General features: G+C 44.5%; 1 protein-coding gene across 1 annotated transcript; it reads left to right on the plus strand.

The window, feature by feature from the left end:
- Positions 1-5,913: 5,913 nt before the first annotated feature.
- ASB4 (ankyrin repeat and SOCS box containing 4) lies at positions 5,914-27,937 on the plus strand. The gene is made up of 5 exons (XM_034759368.1): positions 5,914-6,122; positions 11,058-11,357; positions 19,234-19,724; positions 21,692-21,805; positions 27,379-27,937. Exons 1-5 carry the CDS (start codon positions 5,945-5,947, stop codon positions 27,565-27,567), a joined length of 1,272 nt encoding a protein of 423 aa, XP_034615259.1. The 5' UTR covers positions 5,914-5,944; the 3' UTR covers positions 27,568-27,937.
- Positions 27,938-27,956: the final 19 nt, after the last annotated feature.

Here is a 27,956-nt window from a genome sequence, read left to right on the forward strand (position 1 = left end):
GAATCTAAGTGACTTGCCCAAAGGCACCCAGGAATTCTATGGAATTGAGTCTCAGTCCCCTGAGTCCAAGGCTATTGCCATTGGGCCATCCTTCCTTACCACCCACCTTTTGGACAGCATTGGTCTGAGGTGGGTCCCTCAGCAGAGAGCAGCTACTGCGCTTCTCTGAAATCTCCTGCTGGCAGACTTTTCTACCTTAGCTGCCCTTATATACTGGTTTACACTGGCTTACAGATCTAAATGTATCTCAAAAAGTACAGAGAGCCTAAATAATAAATATGATGAAATTTTAAGTGCATCTCCAGTATGAGAGCTGGAAAAAGCGCATTGCTGTATTTACATTTCATCTGATTTTCTCTTTGTATGCAATCCCTAAGCAGTTCACAAAGACCTTATCAACTGTCCATCTACTCTTTGACTATGCCACTCCATCAGATTTTGCACATATGAACAATCATAGCTGAAAATGAAAGGAGCTGTGGGCAAACAAAATCATCTCAGAAAGCTAAGAATCGGAATAACATACTTGGAGATAGATTACATAATCAAGAGCTATCTATTACATTAAATGTGGTGATTGAAGATCCTTTGTTCAGTACAACAGGATCATTTTAAGAATAGTCTATCTAGAAGGCTACAGTTTAAAACACCTCCCACACTGCTCTGATTATGTCACTCCCATTTCTTTGAGTTTCTTTAATGGCCTCCTGTCTGCTTCTGCATCAAGTGCAAACTCTTTGTCTTTACCTTCAGTGCTCCACACAACTGTGCATGTGCCCCTTGCTTCCCATTTCATTTTTAATTGGAGTGTATATGTACCCTAAGTGGCCTCCCTTTTGTCTTTGAAATCCCACTCCACAGCTCAGTACCTTCAGTTAATTTACTTACCCCTGCTAATTTCTATTCTGCTGCTCTCTACCCCTTCCTTCACCCTTGGTCAAAAAAAGACAAATAACAAAGACTCCCACTGACTTCAATGGGCTTTGGATCAGGCTGAATATAATCTTCTTAATTTGAAAAAAAAAAATGTCTAACATTCGGTTCCTGTTCCTTTTGAAATCAGTGACAAACTCCTATTGACTTCAATGGCAGTCAGATTGGGTTTCAAGGCCTGTGTTCAATTTTACCTTACTTGCAGTTGTCTTCTCTGTCTGTTCCCTCTCACCTTGGTCTGTTGTGATCATATATTATTAGATGTTTAATTTACACTGTAGCTCTTCAGGGTAGAGATCTGGTTTTCCTACAGAGTACAATGTATCTGTAAAATACCAGTAACACCTGCAGTGCTATGGATCCAATCCGTAATAATAATAATAAATAAAATAATAAAATAATAATAATGTTGGACTATTGTTTGGTGTCAGCATTTTCAAAATATTTGCAGCATTTGGGCTCATCTGACATCCGTCTTGACTTTCTAAAACAAACTGCCACCTTGTGGTACAATTTGAGACAAGTCTGTAGAAAATTAGATCTATAGAGATCTAGGATTTTTTGCCCAGTGGTCTTCAGAGTTTCACCTTTTCTTTCCAAAATAAAAAAATCCAAGATATACTACTCCACATTCGGAGATAAAGTTTTATTATGATTATTTGTCAATCCAAAACATAGGGCCATTTCTAACAAAACTTTACTCATACAAGTAAAATCACATTGAATCCTGTTGGATTACTCATACAACTAAAAATGTGTAGGACCAGGCCCACACACATAACATAACTTTATAATTAAGGCTACGATTATGTCATGGAAGTCACAGAATCCGTGACTTCCAGAGACCTCCCTGGCATTTTCTGCTTCAGCCCCAAGGGCTGCGGGACTCTGGAGCTGGCAGCCAACAGGGGCCCCAGAGGTCTCAGCTGCTGCAGGTGGCAGGGCTGCCCGTAGCTCCCAGTTTCTGTGGGTGTTCCTGCATCTACCAGCCGCTGGGCCCCGCAGCTCCAAGCCATAGCGGGTGGCGGGGTGACCACCGCAGCTCCGAGTCGTGATGGGGGGATCCTGGAGCCACAGCAGCACAGGGTGCTGGACCCCCTCCCCCTTCCCATTTTATCGGTTATTTTTAGTAAAAGGTCAGGTGTACTACCGGACAGGTCACGGGCTTCCTGAATTTTTGTTTATTGCCCGTAACCTGTCCGTGACTTTTACTAAAAATAACTGACAAAACCTTATCCTTACTTATAATTATATCTATTTTTTTCCTGCAAAGTCACCAGTGTTTTGAGACTGCTATATATTACAATCAGTTTCAAAGCTAGTGTCTGATTCTCATTAACACTAAGGTTCCAGATATTTATGCCCATTTTAATACCCTTTACAGTGCCAGAGTGATATAGGGTTTTAGCATTAATGAGAGTCAGACCCACAGAATAGATCTTTCAACGTCTCACTCACTAGGTTGCAAGACTCTGTATACAGCTCAGATCAGTGATTTATTTAAACTAGATGAAAAACTAGTGCTCCATATAAACACAAAAGCTTTGTTAAGGTGAAGTTATAGTTGCAGCCACCTAGTATTTTGAGTATATAGCATCTTTTGAGAACGTAGTAATTAATACAAATGTTAGGAACCCTGGAAATGCAGCAGATGTAACAGGGCCATCCACCAATGAGAATGAAAGAAGGATTTATACAAAAGACATCCTGATTGTATGAAAAGTCCTTCACTGAAACTAATCTCAAGTTAAAGCTAGGCCCAAACAACTACCATGAGCCCACACCAAAGAACTAGTTTTATCCTTCTGCCCATGTAGCAATGGTAGAGATCTGAGCAGTCCGTTGCCTCACTGGAGTATGTCTTATTATGTATTCTTTAGCAATTCTGCATGTGGTTTAGATTCAGAAGAGGTAGCAGTACTTGAACTGAACAATCAGAACTAAAAAAGATGGAGATATTCAGGGCCGGCTCTAGTGTTTTTGCCGCCCCATGCAGCAAAAAAACAAACAAACAAACAAACAAACAAAATGCTTCATTCTACAGCGGCAATTTGGCAGCAGGTCCTTGCTACACTCGTGCCTGGAGCCGGCCCTGGAGATATTATGACCCCTAGAGCATCCCAGTACCAGAGGCCAAGAGGCTCACTGGTATCTGATAATGAGTTTCAGTTGGCCTGACCAATTCAGTGTACTCCAATTCACAGGGGTTATGATCCGTATATAAAAGGTGTCATTCACTGTGTTTTTGGAAAACTATTAACTCACTTATCATTAATATTCCTGTGGGATGTATGTATGCAGTCTGTACTAAGAGCTGTGTATATACATTGGAATGACGACTAAAATGTGTTTAAGGCAGGCGTCTTGGGGAGTTGGTAAACAGGCCTGCCCTAGACAAAGGAATTTGTCTAGGGCACCAGCCCACTCATCAGGCAGTGACAATGAAGGTCAATTCACATAGAAGGTAAACAAAGGTATCAAGCTAACAAGTGGGAAAGGTGACAGCTTCCAGCAGGAAAGAGAAACTTTATCTGGACTATAAAGAAGGGGATCTGAACCTCAAGTGGCAAGCAATTGAATCACCTGATTATATATACAATGTTACTGTATTTAAAAGTTTATACTGGTGATTAATATCATAGTAAAAGGTATGCATTAACACTATATAAGGAATTATGCATACTCATGGATATTAGGCTTCACAGTCTGTATCCAAACAAAGGAGAAACAGGTCTCTTCCAGACAGGAGGGAAATGTCACAGATGGAATGTTACCTGTCTACTATGTAAATTAAATATGGTGGAATCAAAACCGTGGAAACCCAATTTACATACAGAGGGATGGGAAGCCCACAGGAAGAGAAAAAAAGCATGAAGTCATCCTGCCTCTTGAAACAAGGCCATTAAACTTTGGAAGATATAAGCATGGGTGACGGGTATCATAGGCTGGGGGAAGCTGTGCCTCTCCAAACACCCAGGCGTGGCTCCACCTACGCTCCACCCCCAGGCAGCCTCCTCCTGCTTCCCACTCTGTGGCTCTTCCCCTGCCTGTGCCATGGCCCCGGATTGGGGTGGGGCTGGTGCTGGGCTTGGTCCTGGGCCCACGGCGCACCGGGGTCTGGGGTTGTGCTGCCCATCTGGTGCTCCGGCGCTTGGGGGGGGCGCTTCAGGGCTGGGACCATGTCACCCGCCCACCCAGCGCTCTGGGGCTGGGGAGGCTGGGGCCACGCTGGGTGGGCTGGGGCCCAGCCCTGGAGCGCCCATCAATCATTTTGGAGCAGGTCCCTCGGCCTGCTCTGTATTTGCCCATGGTGTGAAAATGTCAAGTGGTTTTACAACTACAGTTTCAAAAGTAGCCACTTATCTTGGGTGCCCAACTTGAGACATCTTGGGTCTGATTTTTATTGCTGCTAACCACCTGCAGCTCCCATTGAATGTAGTTTGATTTGTGGGTACCAGGGACCCTTGAACTGAAGCAGTGGGCATTCAGCACCTCTGGAAAACCGTGTCCAAAGTGTTTCAAATTGAGCATTCGAAGGGTGAGTCACCCAAAATAAATGGCCATTTTTGAAACTGTGGCCCTCAACTGTGTGCATGGCAGACTGTGTACAATTCTAGGTTGTGTGTGTGAAACTATAGTGGGTAACGTTTTCCAATGCTATGCCATGAGGCTTTTGTACTGCAGTTCTGTGACAACGAAGGTTGGTGTGTCAAGAGCAGAGCTGGGCAGAAAATGGTAATTCTGGTTCCTGGAGGATTTTGAGATTTTGAAATCCAGGTTAAATACAATCACGAGTCTCTTCCCAGCTCTACTGGAATCCTGGCTCTCGGGCAGCCAGCTGGTAGGCTGCCCTGGAGCCAGGGAGCCTGAAAGTCCAGGCTGCTCAGGAACTGTGAGCCTAGAAGTTTGAGCTCTTAGGGCTTCCATACTCTTAGCTCCCCATCAGCCTGCCAGGCAAGCTGCCAAAAAGCCTGGAGCCTGGGCTGCCAAGGAGCTGGCTGGGGGACCTGGCAAGAAACCTGGCTGCTGTCCAGTGGAATTGTGTTGACATCAATGTAGTCACATGAAACATTTTCATTTTGACCAAAAAAAGTGTTGTCAATTTTTTTTCAATCCAGCTCCAGCAAAACGGCTAATATGGAAAGTGCTGTAATGGGTCTCGTTACTTGCAAACGATAAGACAAGCAAGTAGAGTTCTGGCAAGAACCTTGCTTATAATGAAGACTCACAGGTCTTGAACTCGGGTCTGTCGGCAGCTTTCATGTCCTGGTTGCCGTCTGGTGGCTTGCTAATCACTAGTGGGCTGAGTGGTTAATGGAACCTTGGCCCCAGCAAAGGCACTGCTCACAGAATCTTGACTGGAGGAGCGCCCAGTCCCACCTGTTATCTGACCATGCTTTGTAAGCTGGAAGGAGGCTCAGGAAGTTGTCTGTGCAATTGGGCAGATACTGACTGGCTGCTACCTTGGACCCTGCCTCCTTGCCTGACTCCTGAGCCCAGCTAGCCTGACTTGTCCCTAATTCCTGCTTTCTTGATACTTGACTCAACTCCTGATTTGGCTCATGCTCTGACCCTTGAGTTGACTTCTGACTCTGACTCCTGCTCCGACCACTAGGGCTGACCACCCAAGCCCTGGTCGTGATGCTTACTGCTTTCCCTGAGAAATGATACCAGAGTTAAGCACCTTTTAATTTAATTTTAATATTTTTTACACCGGATAAAAGTCTGATTAATGATACTTCTTCATATTGGTCTCATAGCCACGGCTGTCTGTGCTTGCTTTGACGGAACTCAGAGTATGGTGACATCCAAGATAGGCATTTCAATGTCTGAAATGCTCCTTAAATAGAACAAACAGATCAGCATGACTTAGTGATAAAATTACCTTCTGGTTTACAGGCTCTCCAGCATGCGACTGCACTATAGGGAACTCAGCACACCCCTCTGTGCATAATATAAACAAACACAGTTGAGAATAGACCCAGGTGAGACATATACAAAAGGAGAGAGCATGGAAGAAAGGATTACTCGGGCTGCAACTGCCAAGTTAATGAAAAAAGCTTTTCTTGAAGCTCTAAAATCAAATGACTACAAAACGCTGGAAGATATTTTGATACAAAAGCAAATAGATGTGGACACAGTGTTTGAAGTGGAAGATGAGAACCTGATTTTGGCATCATACAAACAAGGTAAAAGCAGCAGCAGCTGCTGCTGCATTTGCAAAACCTAAGCAAACTGGTCTTAGTAACTTACTTTTGCAGAAGCAATTGTCGTGTTTTATCCCTTCAAAATGTTACTGCTTACATTGATTCATGAGCTATGACCTACATAACCAGTCAAAGGTCTCTCGGCCTTATGCTTCTTAGAGAAGCCCCTGATGATCCCAAATATATTTATATGGAGATTAAAAACTAATGGGTTAATACTGCTCCCTCCTCTGTGGCCACGTAAGCCATCAAGACATGGTGTGCTACCGCTGCAGTATGCCTCCTATTTCAGAGGCTCCTTACATCTTATCTGGTGGTTTAGGTTGAGGGAAAGCCCACCACTATCCTCAGACCTGTAGGTTCACGAAAGCCTGGAGAAAGGATTCCTTTGCTCTTCCCCCCGCAGAGCACCCTAGAGCACAGCCAGAATATGTAAATATATTGGTATATATAAATTCCCTGTACATACCCAATCAATCCACATGAACAAGCCCACCCAGAAACCTATGTTGTTTCAAGCTTCCCATTTTCAGATTCTAGTAAAAATAGAGTATATTCCCCTTAGTTCAATCCCCAGGAAATGCCCTAGGTCTTGAATGTTATTTGATGGGAGATGTTTTCTTTTTCAAAATCATAGAATCGAGATGCCATAGTTTATTGTTAAATCAGAACAAGTAATCTATTGCCACCCTGGGAAAACAGTCAAAACAAACACTTCAGCCACAGAATCCTCTTCACGGGATGGAAAAAAATAAAAAAGCTCATAGCTAGGTACTGACCAATTTCCAACACATTTATATCTTAAAGCAATAAAGCAGGTTTTATGCTCAGCTAGCATCAAAGCATCCCAATATTTACTTTCTGCAAGATTTTCTCACATGAATCTAAGAAGCAAATCAGCCGCCTTTTTCAGGTATTAAGCACACATGGAAATAAACACCTTCAGTTCAATCTCTCAGCTAGTACAACAAATAACCTTTTTTTGTCCATGTTTGAAGGGCTAATAATTTCACCTTTGCTTATTTCCTGTGTATTCGATACATGGTTTTTGCTTCTCTGGTTTCAAAGAGACAATGGTGATGCACAATCAATATTTGTTTTACTTGGATGGGATCTGAACAATCTCACACAATGATGAATATAACTCCTTAAAATATTGTCTCTTGTATTGCTCTCAGACTAAAGAAAGTTCATGTGTTCCTACAAATTTAACCCATCTTATTTAAAATGTGCAAATTGAATGAAGACGGCCATAGATCTATCCCCTTTGGAGGGGTCTTTCCTCCCTCATGAGGCACATGCACCTGTCTCCCCAAATCACAACAATGCAATTATTCTCTTTGTTGCTTGAGGGCATTCCACTGACTCTAGGGGAAATCCTGTCTTTGTTGAACAGCCTGAATAACTAGGCTTTGATAAAGGGAGAACCAAGAGGGCAGAAAGAAACCATCCTCATGAAAGCCCTGATCCTACATCAGTCAACTCAATGGGAGCTTTGCCAGTAGCTTTGTAGGATCAGAATAGGATGATACTATATCCCCATGGCTGCTCTGTTTCTTCCCTTGAGGAGAATGGCTGGTGGATTCAGGTAGGACTAGTTTTCTCTGCCCAAACTCTTTCACTTTCCTGTTCCTGGACCACTCCTGGAAATTGCCCGTGCCCTGGGGCACAAGAAGCCTCTATGAAGCAAAACTATAAAAATGGTATAGTGGTGTTTAATGCTTGCTCTTGTGTATTTAGCAAGAGCTTCCATATCAAATTTGTACCATTTGTAGTTTACAAAGAAGAATTTTCGAGCTACCAACTCACAGGCTCAGCTTGGTAACTGAAAAATCAAAGCCGGGCTCTTTCTGTATGCCATAGCTCATTGGCAACAAGTCTGGAATCTGAATCTAGCTGGCCAACTTTGTAGTCGATGTATGAGTCAGGCAACTTGCTCTTCTGCATCTATATAGGCTGTGCCATACTGGTAGTAATAAAAGCTTGTATTTCTCCACAAAATAAATTGCTACATCTTGGAAGCAGATAGCCATAGTATTAGAATGCTGCATTCACAGCTACTTTTACGACTAACATTTAAATGAAAATCAAGCATTTTATAGAGTTTTTTTAAAAACTACATTACCAAACAAAGCATATGATAGATATGTACTTGCCAATTTAATTATGAGGAGAGTGAATTACACCCACTGAAAGAGGAAAACAACAAACATTACAAGAACAAGTTATATACTACCTGTTCCTATTTTTTCTCTCTAAAATAGTATATACGTCTAATGCAACTATGTTAATGTTACATTAGGGATGAACATTTAATGTCATGTATGCTAGGAAGTGCAGAAATGAAGTTTCCAATTACCTTGATCCCAATGTACGTTCTGAATATTTTTGGGGTATGCATTTTATGCCAATGCAGTATTAAGCCTATGGATTTATCCACCATGCGGGGAGGAGAATGGCCGGGGTATGTGTGTTATGGGAGGGGGAAAGCCAGAAATAGAAAATTTTATATATGTTCAATGCAGTTCAATCTTACATATCGCATTTCCTGAATTTTAACTGAAACTTATCTTTGTCTCAATGTACATTTTTGTACTTAGAACGGGTATTGGTTAGAGAACAGGACACAAAGTTTGTAACTCTGCTGCTCCTGCTCCAGATTATTTTCTTTTACTTTTATATAGTTTATTAAAATCACGACTTCTGAGACTATGTGCAATCATCAAGAACCAGGCATGTTTTGGGTACAATAGGGGGATGCTGGTGGGGAACACACTAAGTTCACTACAGACGCTGTGCCGTGTGGAGAAGATAAAATAGTTGTGCACGTTTCTAAGTTCTGCTTTTTTAATGTGGGTGCTGTCGTGTCCTGCTTAGTGCTGGCCAGTAGGTTTGGCCTAATTAGGGTGACCAGATATCAAGAGTGAAAAATCAGGACAGGAGTGTGGGGTAAGAGGGGACAATATAAAAAAAAGCCCCAAATGTCAGGACTGTCCCTATAAAATCGGGACATCTGGTCACCCTTGTGCAGACTGGCAAAAATGACACAATATTCGATCTAGCGCCATTCTAATTTTGGTGGCTTGATGATCGCTGTGATTAGGAGAATCCACCTCAGAACAGTAGTGATGACTGGTGATCAGGCCACTGTGTGCAAGAGCACCACCTTCTGGTCAGAGAAAAACTGGGAGAGTGAGACGGGAATCAGGAGCAGCAGCAGCCACCCTGCTCCTTCACCCTCCAGGCCCAGAAGGAAAATGTCAGCGATGGCCATGATGCTGTTTTCAAGTGTAATGGGTTCTGTAATGTGAGCCTGTGTTTCAAAGAAAAAAATACCACTGTTGCAAGATATTGCTACAGGGTAAAATGTCGAGGGAAGAGGGGGTATCAGCAAAATTGCCAGAAAGAACAGTGAACATTTTTGGAACCAAATTTCATGCAAAAATGTCATTGCCATTACACGGACCTACACCTGCGAAGGGTAGCAGGTGACAGTAAGTCTGTAATACTGCTGTAGCTACATTGCAAGGGGGCAACCATGCAACATGCATCATGAGCCCTTCCACAGGAAGGCAGACCCCAAACCTTGATGTGAAATCCTGAGTTCTCCTACCCAAGGAACAACATGATGTGCTACCTGTTGAGTCAGAGGTCTAACTTGAGTAGAGTACTGCATTAGAACCTAGGGGTGCGATACTCAGCTCTCATTAGACATGCTCATGATAGTGTAGTGTGCTAAAAATGGTAGTGTAGTCACAGTAGCATGGGCTAGCCAACCTGAGTACAAACCCACCAGAACCCCCCCGAGTAGGTACTTGCCGGTGCTGCCTCTTGCTGATTCCCATACTACCCCAGCTACACTACTATTTTTAAAAAGCAACAGAGGGTCCTGTGGCACCTTTAAGACTAACAGAAGTATTGGGAGCATAAACTTTCGTGGGTAAGAACCTCACTTCTTCAGCCTTGCATCTGAAGAAGTGAGGTTCTTACCCACGAAAGCTTATGCTCCCAGTACTTCTGTTAGTCTCAAAGGTGCCACAGGACCCTCTGTTGCATTTATTTAAATGTATTCTAAACTTCCATAATAATCTGACACGGGTGTAATGTGTTAATAGATACCTTGGCACCTCAGTATCAATGTCACTTAGTGTCAATTTTAAGCTAATGAACCTTTATCAGTGTAATTCTGGGGGGTAGAGGGGGGAGTTATTCAAGATTTATCTAATCTGTATGGAAGGGTCTGACAAGGTTGCAATGGTGAGTGGGGGTATATGAGGATTGAGAGTCGAATACCCCAGTCCTCCTCTCATTTCGACACCTACTTTTACATNGCCTTGCATCTGAAGAAGTGAGGTTCTTACCCACGAAAGCTTATGCTCCCAATACTTCTGTTAGTCTTAAAGGTGCCACAGGACCCTCTGTTGCTTTTTACAGATTCAGACTAACACGGCTACCCCTCTGATACTACTATTTTTAGCTCACTAGCTCAAGGAGAGTTAGTGCATGTCCAACATGAGCAGGGAAGCACACCACCAACTCCTAGTGTAGATGTAGCCTGAGTGCAGCTTTTTATTCAAATGTAGCATTTGCTCAGCTCTTACCAGATCAAAGATCCTATTTTCTTTTTAATCAGTCTTGGAGGTTGCAGGAATTCAAAACTACCCTTTGAGTTCAGTTACATGGCAATTCATCTGTTCAAAAATCAATCCATTCAGCCTGCATGCTGGCAGTGCTTAATGAAAGTAAGGTTATTACTCCAGAGCACTTTGCATACACTAGACCCTAACTGATTAAATTACATTAAGATAAATTAAAGCTGAACTCCAACACCCTCCCACCCTCCTCCAATTAGTCTAATTTAAAGGCTCATCTGGAAGATTCTTATTCAAGTCTGGTAATGCATCTTCAATTTTACAGGATATTGGCTGCCTAGTTATAAGTTAAAATCATCTTGGGCCACTGGACTGCACATATCAGCCCTGTATGGATACCTGGAGAGCCTCATGGTACTGTTAAATCACAAAGCGGCCATCAACTACAAGCCAAATGGGAAAGCTGCTATCCACGTGGCATGTGACGTGGCAAACGTTGAGTGTCTCACGATCCTTTGCAACCACGGAGCGAACGTTAACTGCTTTTCACTGAGCGGCCACGCACCCTTACACTTCTGTACAACAAAGGCCTCTGTGCCTTGTGCCCAGCAGCTCATTTGGAGAGGTAAGTCAGACTATAACTTAGGCAGACAAGTACCTCTGAGGTTTAGCAGGAGTTTAAGGGTCTGTATTATTCTGTTAAGAAGCAAATAATCCTATTTCATGCTTTTATAGCCCCCTAGTGCTTCACAAACAATGCGTATAGAGCCCCACTGAAACACAGCCAACTAGGAGGAGGGCAGCAGCCCAGCTGCAGTTTGGAGAGCAGGAAATTTCAATCCAGGGCACCAGGGCAAACCCTTCCTCATGCCAAAAGTGGTCTTTAATGTCCACACAGAGTAGGCAAGGCCTCAGCTGTAAAAATAAATGCACACAGTCATAATGTGCACTGGTGTTTGTATCTTTGTGTTTTTCATTTGAGTTCAGTCCCCCCCCGGCAAAAGCCTACAGCTTTGTCTTTGTCCTGAAGTTACAAGAAGCGTGTGCGTGTAGGTGGGGGGTAATTCCCATTGACTTCAATGGAAGCAGGATAAGCCCTTAAAATAACTGCAAAGGAAGAAAATAAAATCAATATTACTTACAACCCCCCACCCCAAGCTATCTTCAAAGAACATTATTAAGTTGCTAAGTCAAATACTCAAAAATTAGCTTTATTTACTGCAGACTCTGGGTCTGGGTCCAGGCTCTGAAGACAATTATTGCTTTCTGTCATGGGGTCTCTCACCACACTGGTGCCTCCTGCTGGCCATTTCGGGAATTAGCTCTGGTCAGCAGGTGTGCCCTCCAGTGGTGGTGGCTCTCCCATTCTCATCTCTGCCTACAGACCCACTACAGCTCCAGTCTCACTGCCTCTGCTTCGTGGCACAGCCCTCCGGCCATGTCACACTCCAGGTTCCCCCCTTCTGGGGAGGGGGTGGGGGGGTAAAGAGACTTCTTTCGCAACATTCTAGCCGCTTCTCACAGCAGCTCGGCAATCGATAGCCTGGCCCACCCACTACTCTGGGTCCCAGCCCAGGGATGCTGTAAACAACAGCTTTCCACTACCCCTCCTTTCTTTCTCCACCAGTCTGTCTCAATTCCCTGGGCCACTTCCCTGCAGCTCCAGCACCTTTGGCTCCTGCACCCTCTTCCCAGGGCCTCAGGCCTGCAAGCCCTAGCAACCGTATTCACAGAGCGAGCCAGCCAGCCCCTTCCCTAGGGCTTCCAGCAGCAGACTCCCTTGCTCTGAGCTGCAGCTTCCTTTTATATGGGCCAGCTGGGCCCTGATTGGTTGGTCCAGCAGCTGCCCTAATTGGCTGCAGCCCAGGGCCGGCTCCAGGGTTTTGGCCGCCCCAAACAAAAAAAAAGAAAAAAAAAAAGCCGCGATCGGGATCGCGATCTGCAGCGGCAATTCGACGGGAGGTCCTTCGCTGCAAGCAGGAGTGAGGGACAGTCCGCCGAATTGCCACCGAACAGCTGGACGTGCCGCCCCTCTCAGAAGTGGCCGCCCCAAGCACCTGCTTAGTAAGCTGGTGCCTTGAGCCGGCCCTGCTGCAGCCACTGCCCTAATTGGCTGTTTTCTTGCAGCCCTCCAGGCTGGGTTTTAACCCTATCAGGGCCAGTGCAGGGCAGATGCCCCATCACACTTTTCTTCTGGGCTTTTCTATGGCACTCATCAGTATAGTATCTGAGCACTTCACAAACACTAATGAATTTATTTTCACAATACCACTGTGAGATGAGCTGGTTTCATTATCCCCATTTTACAGATGGAGAATAGAGGGGCAGAGAGGCTAAGGTCAAAAGTGTCGACTAATTTTGGCCAATTTGAGACTGATTTTTCAGAGTATTTAGCACTGCATAGCACTTTCTATGTTCAAACCACAGCTCCCATTGACTTCAATTGCAGCTGTGATTACTCAGCATTTCTGAAAATCAGACCCTAGGGTATCAAGTCAGGCATCTTGAAAATGAGGGACACCCAATTTGTGACTGTGTATGAAAAGTTTGATGCAAGTGATTTCCCTTGTATCACATAGGAACCCTGTGACAGAGGCAGGGATAAAATCCAGTTCTCCAAAGCAGTATTCAACTGCCTTAACCATGAAACCATGCTTTGTCTTCCTGCAGTCCCTTGCATGCCTTCTGTCATGTCCAGGTCATGGGTGACCAGACCTACTAGTTGGAAGCAGAATCTGCAGTCACGAGACAGGACTCCTGGGTTGGGATACCAGGAGGTCAGAAGCAGGAGACAAACTGGAGATCAGAACCACAAGTTGGGAACCAAAGTCTAGGTTGGGACAGGCTACCAGCGGGTCAGAAGCAGGAGACAAACTGAAGGTCAGCAACCACAGGTCAAGTTGGGTTGGAATGCCAGGAAATTGAGCCGGGGAGTGGGTAGTACAAGCCACACAGCCCAGAGCAGGGTGAAACCTAATTGTTCAGATGGCTTCCTGTTCCTGATGCTGGCTAATCAGCTGCTTTGAGACTCTGCCAATTGCACCTCAGGATGGGTCTCAGGTAGGCTATTGCTAATAGGCTGCTAGGTGGAGGATTGGCACAGGGCTATACCCATGAACCTTGCAGGCTTGGGTTTAAGACTCCTGAATGATGGTATTTTCTGCAACAAACAAAGTAAGGGTACTGCAAATAACACTTTCTTCATTTCCCACCTCTGATGCATCCTCTAGAGTAGGCCCATCCTGTGCACTAAATGAAGCAGGGGTCCCATTCATAAAAAACAAAAAGTAATAATGCAATTAAAGTCTGTATTGTAATGCATATGCACAGACAACCTGAATTCTGCCATTACTTAACTTTTGAGTGTTTGACTTTGCAACCGTAATAATGTTTTTAATGTTGTTTTCTGTGTGTAATTTCCTAGGTTTTTTAAAAAAGCAACTGGAAAAACAGATATGCCATCATACTGACACCCGCATGGGTCATCAGCAGGGTTGAAACCTTTAGATGCGTTACATAGAACTCTGCCACTTGAGTTAACAGAGTAATTGATAGCAGTAGTAGATTGTTATCCTCCTTGTGGACCAGCACTAGCGGGGAATGAGACACTTTGCCAGAGGGTTTCACAGATATTTGCTGACAGCAGAGAAATAGTAAGATTTCAGAGATCTCGGGTTCCATTCCAATTCCTGGAGGGAATTGTGCTCTACTGGGCACAGACTATTATGCCCATTCCCCCAAACATGGCCCTTTCTACCCCTTCCTCTCCAATCTGTTCCTATCCCAGTCCTGTCTCATCCCCATGCCTGGCTTCTCATCCCACTCCCATTCTCCTCACTTAGCCATTTCCAATCTCTACTCCTCAGGCTTCTCATCCTAGTTCCAGTCTCTTTGCCCAGTAAATCCCCCCTCGTCCCCAGGAATTCCCATCCCAGTCTCACCCCCCCCCCCCCCCCCCCCCCCCCCCCCCCCCAGCACTCCCCCCCCCCCCCCCCCCCCCCCCCCCACCCAATCTGGGTAACCTTAGTAACCATTCCCAGTTGCTCCCCATCTGTCATCTCCTTGCACCCAGTTTCTCTCCACCCCACAGCCTCCAGTATCCCTCCCTAGGCTCCTCATCCAATCTCAATTCCCTCCAGTGACTCCTTGTCCCCATCTCTTTGCAGAGCAGTCCCATTTCTCTCGTCACACTGCTTCCTCATCAGATTTCCCCCACTTCCTTCCCACTGCCCTACTCATTCATAATCCCAGTCTCCTTGCCCAGCCAGTCCCAGTATGCTCTCTTCCTCCTCATCCATTCTCAATCTCTTTCACAGCCAGGGTTTCCCTGTTCTCTTCTGTTGTCTCCCTGACCAACCAGTCCTGATTTCTTCTGTTTCCCCCTGGCTCTCCTAGTCCAGCCAGTCCCAGTCTCTTCTCCCACTACCCTCAGTCTCCCTACCTCTTCAGACTCCATGTACTAAGCAACTTCCCCCACCCTACCACCTGTTTTGGCTCTTGTCGCCTCTGCATTTGATTTAGGCAGCTTCCTCCCTGCAGTCTGGGACCAGCAGAGGGTGCGGGTGAGGGACAGGCTACCTGCTCTCAGTTCTGGTGCCTGGACCCAGATCAACCATGGCTTGGAGCAGCCAGAAACTGCAATTTCAGGGAAAACCCTGCTCAGCTCCTTGCAGCCACAGTCTGGAGCATGCTCACTGCAGGTGGAGTCTTCAGGGAATTAAGCTGCAAGTCTCTATTGAGCATGTGCAAACTGTGATTTTTAAAAAAATGTATAACTTGGCCAAAGTTGGGCCAGTTTTCACAAGGATGGCAAAAGACCCACACTGACACAAAGGCCACCCTCCTTGCCAAATGTAAAGTCCTTGCTCCAAAGCATAGGGATGCTAGAGCTGCTAAAAGAAAAGGTAATTAGAGCCGTATATTTTTCCTTAGCTTTGTACTTGGAAATAGCTAAACCATTCTGGCTGAAATTTTTCAAAAAACATTAACCTGGGACAAACACTCAGCATGGGAAATTTCAGCCCAAATGCTTAAAGCATGGCAACTGAAAACAGGGTCTTATAATGGAAAGAGCTGGGTAATCTCAATACTAGGCAGTGCTATCAGTCCCACCTATTGTCAGAATCATGGCAAATGCAAGTGCTTTGGTTTCATTTGCTACATATGTCATTACTGCAGACCTTTCCTTAGCCTGAGTTCTCAGAGCCAGCATATGCCTTGTGGGCAAAGCAATCTATGATCCCAAATAAATTACCACACTACTTTCCTTCGGCCAGAAGATACCTGTTATTTTGTTTAGTAGAAAAGAAAATTAACGCCATCAATTTTATTCTGCCTGAAGCAAATAATCCTGACAGCAGGAGTTAGTTTCGCTACCATAGGAAAGCATAAAAAGTCAAATGTGCTCTTGCAAATGCAGTGTAAGATGCATCTAAATGAAAGTATGTATTCTAAAGCCTTCCTCCTCACACTTATCACTAACATAATAATACCTTACAATTACAGAGCCTCCTTTCATCCAAAAGCACTTTACAAACTTAAACGCCTATGCAAACTCAATATCGGGACTCCACACAAAATGGAACCACCTCTGGGGTGAAACATGGCAGCTGATTAATAGAACAGCAACAACCCAAGCTCGGTGTGACTAAAACTGAGCTCTTCATCTTTCTCTGTTTCCCCCTTTTCTGTTAATGTTAGCAAACCTCCTGTCCCTCAGCCTGATGAGCCAGACCTAATTTTTCATACTGCTTTCTCCTCACCCTTCTTAATGCTGGCACAAAATCAGGAATCAGCCCACTGTAGACATAGCTATGTAGGGGCTTCTATAGGACTGAGCATCAGGAAATCTATGATGTTTGCACTTACCCTCTTCTGTGCTCCTCATTCTGCTGAGTTTGATTCCCCTCCATTCTAGGAAGTGGAATCTGTCAACTCGTTTTATAAACAGTGTTTAATTTTGCTTCTGCAATGGCTTGCAATTACTTGGGGGCAGACTATTTGTCAGTAGGATGGAGTGAGATGGTCAGAGATTCAGCCACAGTAATCAGGATATAAAGACACCCCCCTAATGATTTTGGCAGAAACAACATAAATAGCAAGACAGACTTTATGCTTCTTTTCCTTTGGCCATCATTCAGAAGCTGCAGACACTGATTGCTCAGTAGATGGTGCTGTTGTTTCAGCAGGAATATTAATTTAGCACCGAATGCTGCAGTTATACCAACCCCATTACCAGCTTGAAAAAAGGGTCTGATCCTCAGCTGCTGCCCTAAGTGGAGCTACACTGATTTACACCACCTGAGGGTCTGGTTCAAAATGCTTTTCCTCCTGGACTCCCTATTCATGAGATGCATGCAGCAATCACTGTCAGGTGTGTTGATTTGTGAGGGGCTTTCTACTGGCATTAGAAGTCAAAAGTATCCCCTTTTCTTCACTGCCTAATTTATAGTAGAAAGAATTTCAGATACAGATTTGGACCTGAAACGAAATGAACCCAAAACATAAAAATAGGCCCGAGCTGGGAAGGTTGCATCTGGATCCAAATATAGATTTTTTAAAAACTCACGGGCTTTTGCTCTATGGTGGAGGCATGGGAAACTCAGAGGCCATTGCCGCGGACCATCTCCACATGGAACACGTATCCTTCCAAACAGCTTCCCAGTCTCTTTGAAAGGTTGGCTCCTAAGGGGGCCACTGACTGTGCCCCCTCTTCTGTACCTGCCATATATTCTGCTCCAGGGGAGGATGTGAGTTACTGCGGACTTTGCTGGTGGTAATTTCCAACAAATTTTTGGAAATTTGCATGGCCCTGACTCTGCTCCTGAGTAGACCTGGTCGGGAACTTTTCAACACAACCAAAACTTTATGTGGGAATATACCAGTTTCAACTAAACTTTCATTGGGAAAGTTTCTTAGATCCAGGATGGAATTCCTGGGCAGAGGAGACCCCAGAATAGTAAATAACCTGATGGTTTGGGCATTCCTGTGGGATGTAGAAAACCACATTCAAGCCCCGGCTTTGCCTGATTCAGACCAGGGATTTGAATCTCCATCTCACACAGCCTGGTTGACTACCTCAACCAATGGATTATTGGCTATTCTGGGGCAGATTGGCTATTCTCCCAATCTCTCCTATTGGAGCTGTTCTACTTCATATAAATAATTAAATATTCATTGGGCAGAAAGCCAAAGAATGACGATAGCCCAGTGGTTGGGGTGCTCATCTGGGAAGTGGGTGACCAAGGTTTAAGTCACTGTTCTGCCTCATTCTCCTACCACCAAGGTGAGTGCCCTAACCATCAGTTATTGATAAAGCTGTGAGTTTGTCACGGATGTCATGGATTCCATGACTTTCCGTGACCTCCATGACTTCTGCAGTGGTTGGTATGCCTGGCTCAGGGGCAGCTTAGGCAACCTTTGCACCAATCGCTGCTGCTGCTGGAACAGTCTCGGGCCACCATGCACCCCCCCCCCCCAGCAGCAGAGTTTGGATGTGGGAAGGAGCAGAGGGTTGGGGCACAGGACAGGGGTTACCTGGGGGGCTCCCCAGAGGTGGCGACATCCCCCTCGCTCAGCTGCTAGGCAAAGGCAAGGCCAGGCAGCTCTGCAGCCAGGAGGCTATTTTAGTCTATTCCAGTCTTATGGTTGGAGCCACCAGGTGGCGATCTCATTTAGTCTTACAATTTCTTTTTCTTACCATACTAGTAGTGTCCAGTCTTTGAAGAAATGCTGTATTGTTGTTAGTTATGCTTTGAAATTTCTGTTTGGGGAGCTGTGGCAAGCAGTAAGGCAGTTTGCTCTGTGCCTTAAATCCTCTAACTAGAGTCAATTCTTGGAGACAGAGTTGCTCTCTAAGAACTGGGCAATGATTCTTATGCTGAGGTTCCTGAAAGGGGGGATTGCCTGCATGCTGTTTGTGACCACCTCTGTTCAAGAACTTATGTATATAGTGTAAAATGAACAAGCTGAACTAAGAATATACCCAGACTCTCATTTCTCTTCCAATGGGAAGCCAATCTGCAAGGCCTCTGCAACTTGACTGAGAGGTGACAATTCTGATCTATTCATATTCTGATCCTCTGCCAGTTAACATGGTATTTGAGCAGGAGAGCCACTGCTCTCTTGACACATTTTTCTCCTTTCTGCAGCATGCTGTGGAGGAGATCATGTGGCCTTCTGGGAGGAACTTCTGAGCTAGACAGGCAAACAAGTGATATGTGTGCTATAAATACTTAGAGAGACAGCCCAGATGAGATGTATGGATCTCTAGAAAGAAAGAGATTTTTGTGTTTGCTTTTTTGTGGTGATGGGTGACCTTATGAAAACCTAGATAGAGATGTATGCATAGAGAGAAGAGACTAAGAGGTGGGGAAAGAGGATATAATAAATGGAGCTTTGGTTACAGAACAGAGCCATCATGTACAGTATCTTTGTGAAACTGGCTTAGAAAAACAATGTGTATTTGCGCAATTGTCTCCCTTGATTCTTCTTCTTAACAGGAGCAAATGTGAACATCACAACAAACAATCAGGATGAAGAGACTCCCCTGCACAGAGCTGTACGTTTTGGCATCCCTGAACTGGTGGCATTTTACGTGGACCAAGGAGCAAATGTTGATGCTGTCAATGCCCACATGGAAACTCCACTGGCCTGTGCAGCTTACTGGGCCCTTCGCTTTAAAGAGCAGGTGTACAGCATAGAACACCACCTAATCTGTAGGATGCTGATAGACTATAAAGCTGAAGTTAATTCTCGTGATGAAGATTTCAAATCACCACTCCACAAGGCTGCCTGGAACTGTGACCATGTGCTGATGCACGTACTGCTTGAGGCTGGGGCTGAAGCAAACCTGATGGACATCAATGGCTGTGCCCCCATACAGTATGTTCTGAAAGTGACATCCGTGCGGCCAGCGGCCCAGCCTGAAATCTGCTACCAACTTTTACTGAATCATGGAGCAGCTAGAATATATCCTCCACAGTTCCACAAGGTGAAGGATGTATATGGTGTAATGGTGCTATTCTAGAGTAAAGTTAGAGTGAAGAGATGATATTTTGATCTGGGTTAGTTTTTAGGGACCGATTCAAAGTTCAGATTTGAGTTCAAATAAGGTTAGGGTTTGAATCAGGATTTGATGGTGCCAAAACCTTGTGACCTGTTCTTGTGAGACTTTGGCCCAAAATGACACAAATCTTGCAAGATCAGCTGTTCTCATGAGATTTGCCCCTTCTCGTTGTTCCAAGAGAGCTGCTACTAATGCCAGAAATAGACCCCTTTTGGTTTTGGAGCCAACCAGAAACCAAAACTGTAAGTGTTGGTTCAAATCTAAGGATTCAGATCTTCCCTCATTTCAGATATACAGATATGCCTTAGTCAAATCCCAATTACTGGGCTCAATACAGGGGGAACCAGGTGACATTTAATGGTTTGTGATATATAAAGAAGGCTAGACAAGGTGATCTACCAGTCCCTTCTGGCCTTGAAATCCATGAATTTATGATGAATCATTTACCCCTGAAATTTGAAGGCATCACATTTGAGTTTTAGTCCTCTTCTAACATGCAGTATGAATAGGAAAAGCCAAGGAAGAGGGTTGACTAGAGAGTGTGGGGAGGAAGATCAAAATATCCCCCAAAGAATTTCTTGAGGTCTGCAAAATCCAGAGCCCTCATCAATATAGAGATATATGTCATTACTCCAGGCGAGGAGAGGGCTTTCTGTACTGAGTATGGAATATAATATGAACCTGTCGATGCTAGCACCTACGGTGTTTTCACCACTGTTTGAGGAATTTCATATGTCAAGACCAGCTTGTTTTCATAGTATAGACTGGGCCTTCCCTTGACAGAGTATTGCGTAGAGGACTGGGAGTCAGGCCTCCTGTGTTTTATTTTTGTCTCTGCCACTGACCTGCTGTGCAGGGACGGCTCCAGGCACCAGTGCAGGAAGCAGATGCTTGGGGCGGCCAATAGAGAGGGGTGGCATGTCCTGGTCTTTGGCGGTAATTCGGCAGCGGGTCCCTCAGTCCCTCTCAGAGGGAAGGACCAGCTGCCGAACTGCTGCCGAAGAATTAAGTGGTGCGGTAGAGCTGCCGCCCAAGTGCCGCCGATAGCAGCTTTATCTTTTTTTTTTTTCTTCACCACTTGGGGCGGCAAAAAAGCTGGAGCCGGCCCTGTGCTGTGTGATGGTGTGTCAAGTCTCCATGCCATAGTTTAACCACCTGTAAAATACGTAATGTGACATTTTAGCTCATAAGGGTGCTCGGAGGCATACATTATTAATGCCTGCACAAGGCTGTGCGGAACGGTAAGCATCCAATAAATGCAAAGTGGTATTGCATGAATGTGAGCAAGGGCAGGATTTGGTCCACTCTCAATTAACAAGCCATATTAGAGTCAGAACTGTGTCCAGGGCTCTTGCATGATTTAAAAGCTTGACTACCTATTTATAACAGTGTTATTTTCCTTCCTTTGTTTTACAGTGTTAGTCAGGGCAGGACTTTTGTTCATATTCACGGACCTGTTCTCTGCTCAGGCATGCATGAAACTCCTGTGATTAACATTCATCAAACTTATGCCCTATGTGGGGGAAGGGGAGTGGGGGAATTGTTAGTACATTTGTGACTGACAGCCTTTAGAAACGAGGGCGAAGATTGCTGCCATTCATGAAGGTACACTCTAACCCAGATGTGGCCTAATGGATAAGGCAGTGGGGTAGGAACTGTGAGAACTCTTTTCTATTCCTTACTGTGGCACTGATCTGCTGTGTGACCGGGGGCAAGTAATTCATCTCTTTTTCCTCTCCCACCTTCAGTCTGCCCTGTCTCTTTAGATTGTAAATGGCCATCTCTTACTATGTCCTTGAACAGTGCCCAGCGCAACAGGGCACAGATCTCAGCTGCAGCTGGTAGGTGCCAGTGAAATTTAAAGAATCATAATGTCTGCTTCCCTCTTGCAGGTGTTGCAGGCCTGTCATTCCCACCCAAAAGCCATTGAGGTGGTCATTAACTCATACGAACACGTCAAGTCAACATCAAAGTGGAGAGCAGCTATACCCAATGACGTCTTTGAGGTAATCTTTTAAAGAGCTTCCACTTGTGTTTGCAATGTTTGCCTCCCTAACATTTCTACCCATCACAGAGAAGTGATTGTAATTACAGATAATGCTTTGGAAAGCCTAATCCAAGAGGACAGGACGAGTATTTTATAAAATGGCTTGCACACAGAAACAGGAAACAGAGAATGCAGTGCCGGTTCTAAGCAGTAGCCCTGAGAATTTCAGAGCTATATGGAATATTCAGGTCTACATTGCAACTTTAAGTGACAGTTCATTTTTGAACAGGGTATCGGAGGAGCACACAGCAGGAAAAATAGAGATACTTGACATTTTTCACGTGGAAAGTTTTCTCACAGAAAAATACTGTATGGTCATCAATGATTTTTTTTCTTTGTCAGAAAATATATGTTCTGAGCCCCAAAAAACTGATTTTCCATTAAGAAATATTAAAAACCCATTTTCATTTCAAACCAGCATTTTAAAATGAAATGAGAAGTTTTGTTTCATTTGGACATAAAAAGTCACCATGTTTCTGATTTTCAGTTCAAAATAAGTAAACAAAAGGATTTGCCGCATCAACATGTCTCTTTGAAATGACAGATTTTCAGTTTTGACATTTCTGAGTCAGAACTTTTCAGAATTTTTCATTCTATTAATTTCTTTTTTTGATATTTGAACTTCCTATTCAGATTTGGACCAGAAGCTAATTTCAAAATGTCAAAATTTCCTGTGGGATGGAAATTCCATTTTCGGAACTTTTCTAAGTAACAGTCCCTAGAGGAACTCTGGCTGAGCCAGGCACAGTTTCTCCAGGGCATGGGAGCTCCATTATCCTTTAACTCAGTCTAGCATGTGTTGATCGTGCCCCAGTTCATCTCTGCTGGCTAGGATGGAGGGAAGCAGACGGCTGTTTGGAAACTTTGGAAAGTTTAGTGCCATTGCTGCTGCTAGGTGCATGCAGTCTTTGCTGTCAAGGAGAGCAAGGATTGTGACTGTGGCTGACCTGTCTGCAGGGCCCTCAGTGAGTAGATTTCTAACATCAGTGAATAGTATAAAAATGCCATGTTGCATCTATGTGACACTGCATGTTTTTGAGCCCTGTTATGGTATTTCTAGCAATTTGGTCATAGCTCCAGAAGGAAATTCATGACATGTATAGACATCCATGACTAAGGCTGCTGAATGAAAACAGAAGGGGCCTAGGCTTGGGGTAATTTAGGTGAAAAAATTCAGCATAGACATACCCTGAGTCTCCTCTGAAATCAGGAATAACTCCACTGAAGTCAATGGAGGAATATCAATGTGAAGCTGGTATAAATGGGATGAATATTGTAATAGAATGAAGAACAGGAGTACTTGTGGCACCTTAGAGACTAACAAATTTATTAGAGCATAAGCTTTCGTGGACTACAGCCCACTTCTTCGGATGCATCCGAAGAATGCTTTGTTAGTCTCTAAGGTGCCACAAGTACTCCTGTTCTTCTTTTTGCGGATACAGACTAACACGGCTGTTACTCTGAAACCTGTAATAGAATGAGCAACTGTATTATACTATTCTGCCACGAGGTGGCACTGTGTGCAAAATACTTTATTTAAAGGTAATCCTAGCCATACCTGGCAGTGCATTACAGGATCTTATGATGAACATATCTGGTGTGGATAAGCAAGCTCTTTAGCCAGTCCATATCTAGTACAGAAGTACATGAAATGGTGTTAGCAGTGGGATTAAGAACAGAACCAAAAGGAAAACAGCAACAAAGCTTGCAGATAGAGGGAACAAAGGTTGCAGGATCTCATCAACATGCCACTCTTCAATGCCCTGGAGAACTTCAGCTTTGACAAACTTTCAGAATAGACAGACTGGAAGCAGTATTTTGCAAGATTTCACGTTGCTACCATGCTCCACAAGGAAACTAATGAGTATCTTCTTTAATTTATGCTGTGGGGAAGCAAGCAGAGCATATCTTTAAATCCTTCTACTTTACTGATGACAGTCACAAAGATGACTATGAAAGGGTTCTGGCTATGTTTGATTCATACTTTATATCTCAGAGAACTATGAAGGAGCACGTTTTCACCAGGAAATTCAAGGACCAGGGGAAAATGGTGAACGTTTTATTGCAGCTCTGCATGCATTGGTTGAAAACTGATTTTGGGAAAGCAAAACATGAAAATACTAGAGACAGTCTTTCACAGATGCTACAATGAAGAGCGATCCAACTCTAGCCACAGCTATTCAAATAGCAAAGCAGCCTGAACTGGTGAGGCAGCAACAATATGGGTAACTTGCTAAACTTGACAAATAAGACACTAAGTTGGAAGCTGTGAACAGATGCAGCAGGAGTGCTAAAAGTCGTTACCATAAGACCCCTGATGAAAAGAGCGAGAATTCTCAGGCTAAGAGGGACAAATTCCAGCCTACATGCACAAGGTGTGGAAAAAGTCATATCCTAAGAGATGATGCATGTCCAGCCAGAGACAGATGGTGTATTAAATGCAAGAAGTATGGACATTTTACAGCTGTTTGCCACACCAAAGCAGTCAGACAACCAAGAGCCATTGTTTCTGGGATCTATCACGTGTGAAGACATAGAGCCTTCCAGGAAAGTGAAATTGAATATTCATGGCAAGATTATTGATTTTAAAATTGACTCAGGAGTTGACATCACAGTTAGCTCAGAAGGGATTTACAATCACCTTCAACCCCTCCAAGGGCTGACGTCATCTGACACAGCTTTCACTAGCCCTGAGGTATTCTGAATTGCATGGGCCAGTTCACTACAGAAACAACTTACAACGACAGAAGCTATGCATTCAGAGTGCATGTGTTCAAAAGATCGAAGACCAACAACTTCCCCAGCCACAGCGTGGCAGCCATGATGAGCCTAATGAGAAAGGTGGAAGATTTGGATGGAGGATTTGATGATCCTGAACTTTTGAAAGGAGACCCAGCACAAATCCATTTAAGAGGCAATCTGAACTATACAGTGTACAAACACCTCTACCAGAGAGACCTTGGAAGAGACTAGTTACAGATCCATGCAAATTCAGAGGACATAATTACCTGTTCATTGGGAATTGTTTTCCCAGCTATATAGAAATTTTGTACTTGAAAGACATAATATTTGGGGTCGGGAAGGAATTTTCCTCCAGGGTAGATTGGTTGAGGCCCTGGAGGTTTTTCGCCTTCCTCCGCAGCATGGGGCAGGGATCGCTAGCAGGAGGGTTCTCTGCCAATTGAAGTCAATAAAACACAGGGTTTGGGGACTTCAACAGCAGAGTCAAGGGAAGGGGTAGGGACGGTTTTGTGGCCTGCAGCATGCAGGGGGTCAGACCAGATGATCATAATGGTCCCTTCTGACCTTAGAGTCTATGAGTTACAGTGTTATTGAGAAACTGAAGTGCATGGTTGCTCACATCAGTATTCCAGAACAACAAATGATGGGTGATGGACCACAATTCATTGCAGCAGCATTTAAGACATTCCAAATGAAATAGGATTTTGATCATATTATTAGAAGCCCACATTACCCACGACGGAATGGAGAGGCCAAGAGTGCTGTCCAAGCAGCCAAGAGAATCCTACAGTAGGAAGATCCAGTCCTTGCTCTTCTGAGCATAGGCATAATTTGACTTCTACATTTGGGTGTGGGGGGGGGGGGCGGGGCTGGGGTCAGCTCCATATGGCAGGGCCCGGAAAGGGAGTGCCACCTCCACTCCCTGACTCCTCTTAGCAGGCCACCTAGCCTGTCTGGGTTGGGCGGGGGGCACAACCAAAAATTCTAACTCAAAAGGGGAGTCAGGGGCTCAGCTCAAAAACTTTGAAAACTACTGAAAGTAGGGTGCATGCAGGGGGTAGCTAGGGGCTGTGTGCAGTGAGGGGTTTAGCTCAGGGTGCAGGGAGGGGCTGTGTGCTGGGAGGGCCCCCTTGTGGTTGCTGTTCCCTGAGGGCCCTGTCAACCCCAGAGCATGGTTCTGCCCCACCTCCGGGCAGATCTTACCCACTGCATGGGCAGTCAAAGGGGGCTGGGAGTCAAAGGGGGCTGGACACCAGCAGTAGGCGATGGGGGAGCAACATGGCTGCCTGCTCCATGGCACCAGCCAGAGAAGCAGCCGCCCTGCACTGCCCAGCTCTGGTTTCCTGCCTCCGACCTGACCATGGTGTGGGGTGTCAGGGAGGGGAAGCAGAAGAGGGGTGTGTGTGTGTGTGTGTGTGTGTAGCTGCCCCTGGGCCTGCCCCACTCTGGTTAAGGCACTGCAGTTTGGGGGGACAATGCCCTCACCAGGCCTCCCCCAAATGCCGCTCATGCTTCAAGTTACAGATCTATACCAATAGTGGCTACTGGATATAGTCCAGCACAACTCCTGATGGGAAGACAACTCAGAATTACTGGTCCTATTTTGGAAAAGAACCTATCTCCATAGTGGCCAGAAAGAGAGTAGCCAAATCGGATAAAAAGGTTCAGTGAGTTTATGAACACTTTTACAACAGACGTCACTCAGCTAGAGAACTGCCGGATCTAGAACATGGTGATTGTGTTTATGTCAAATTGGATGGAGAAAAAGGATGGACAACTCCAGGTGCTGTAAAGAGAAAGAATTCAGCATCCAGATCAAATGCGATCAAGTCCAGTGGTGAAGAGTTCAACAGAAGTCATTGACATCTACAATTTGTTCCTCAGAAAGAACAATCAACAGAGCAAACTCTACAAAAGGCAGATACAGAACAAGAAGAAGACTCAAGACAGTCGTTGCAACTAATGGCCAGCCAGATGACCAAGCTGTTACATGTTTGGGTCACGTAATTAGAAAACCAGCATGATATTGAGACACTTAACAGACTGATAGGTACTGAACTTCAAAGATAATGTGATAGTGTAAATACTGTAAATGGTAGGACAGTAGATCTTAAAGGGGGAGATGTAATGGAATGTCAAACTGTATTATACTGTTCTGCCTCTAGGTGGCACTGTGCATAAAAATACTTTATTTAAAGCTAATCTTATTAAAGCCATACCTGGCAGTGCATTAAAGGATTTTATGATGAACACATCTGGTGTATATGAGCAAGCTCTTTAGCCAGGCCATATCTGGTACCAAAATGCATGACAAATATCAGACCCAAAGATACTTTCAGCTGTTCTTAAACTCAGGTAACCCTGAAAGTCTGAGCCAGATGTAACAGTCTCACTTTGGGTATGTCTGCATTTCAATCATGCTAGTTTGGGTACTAGTAGTAATGAAGCCGCACAGTATGGGCTTCAACATGGGTTGTACAAGCATACCTGGAACCCGGAGTAATTATTGCAGCGGCTGGTCCGCGATAAAGTCTGTGCTGCCGCAGCTTCACTGCTACCAGTATTTGAGCTAGATTAAAGCTAGTTTAGGTGTGTCTACACAAGTTGGAATCATGCCCCTGATGTGGTGTAGACACACACTTAGATGCCACTGCTCGGTAAAATGAATATGTCATTGCTGCAAAATGTATCATAGAACCTGAGATGGTTATAAGTGTTTTTCCAGATTTGCCCAGTTTAATGGGAGACAGGGTCTTATTGACCTAAATACATTTTGTTTTGTCTTTGCAGAGGCACAGAGATTTCTACGACTCTCTGTTCACCGTGTGCAGTAATTCACCACGGTCGCTCCTGCATTTATCTAGATGTGCTATTAGACGAATATTGTTCAAAAGATGCCACAAAGGAGTCCCTTCACTTTCCATTCCACCTCCGTTGAAGAAGTACTTGCTTTTAGAACCAGAAGGAATCATTTATTAAGTCTTAGCAAAGCAGACGGATAGTACCTGCAGTCTCTGGGTCTGCACACATGTGGAGGGAATTACCATCAGGGAGTTTTTACTAGGGAAAGTCGAAGTTCTTGACAAAATTCTTATGCAAAGAAGGATCTGGTTTCATAAATACCAATGCCGAACTGCTCTCTCCATTATATGTACTGATCCTTTGTTCAATCTAGTTTTAAATTAACTGAACCAAGTGTGACTTCCACCACTTCACTTCGGTAATGATTCCACTGTCTATTAGGTATCACTGTTGAGAATGTTTTCCAGATATCCAAAACAAACTGCCCTTGATATTGTTTCAATTTAGTTTTTTCAACCATCATCTCAGGAAGAACAAAACAGGATCGTGTCAGAAAAATATCTTTC

This window comes from Trachemys scripta, chromosome 2 (assembly GCF_013100865.1).
Source record: "Trachemys scripta elegans isolate TJP31775 chromosome 2, CAS_Tse_1.0, whole genome shotgun sequence".
NCBI lineage: Eukaryota > Metazoa > Chordata > Testudines > Emydidae > Trachemys > Trachemys scripta.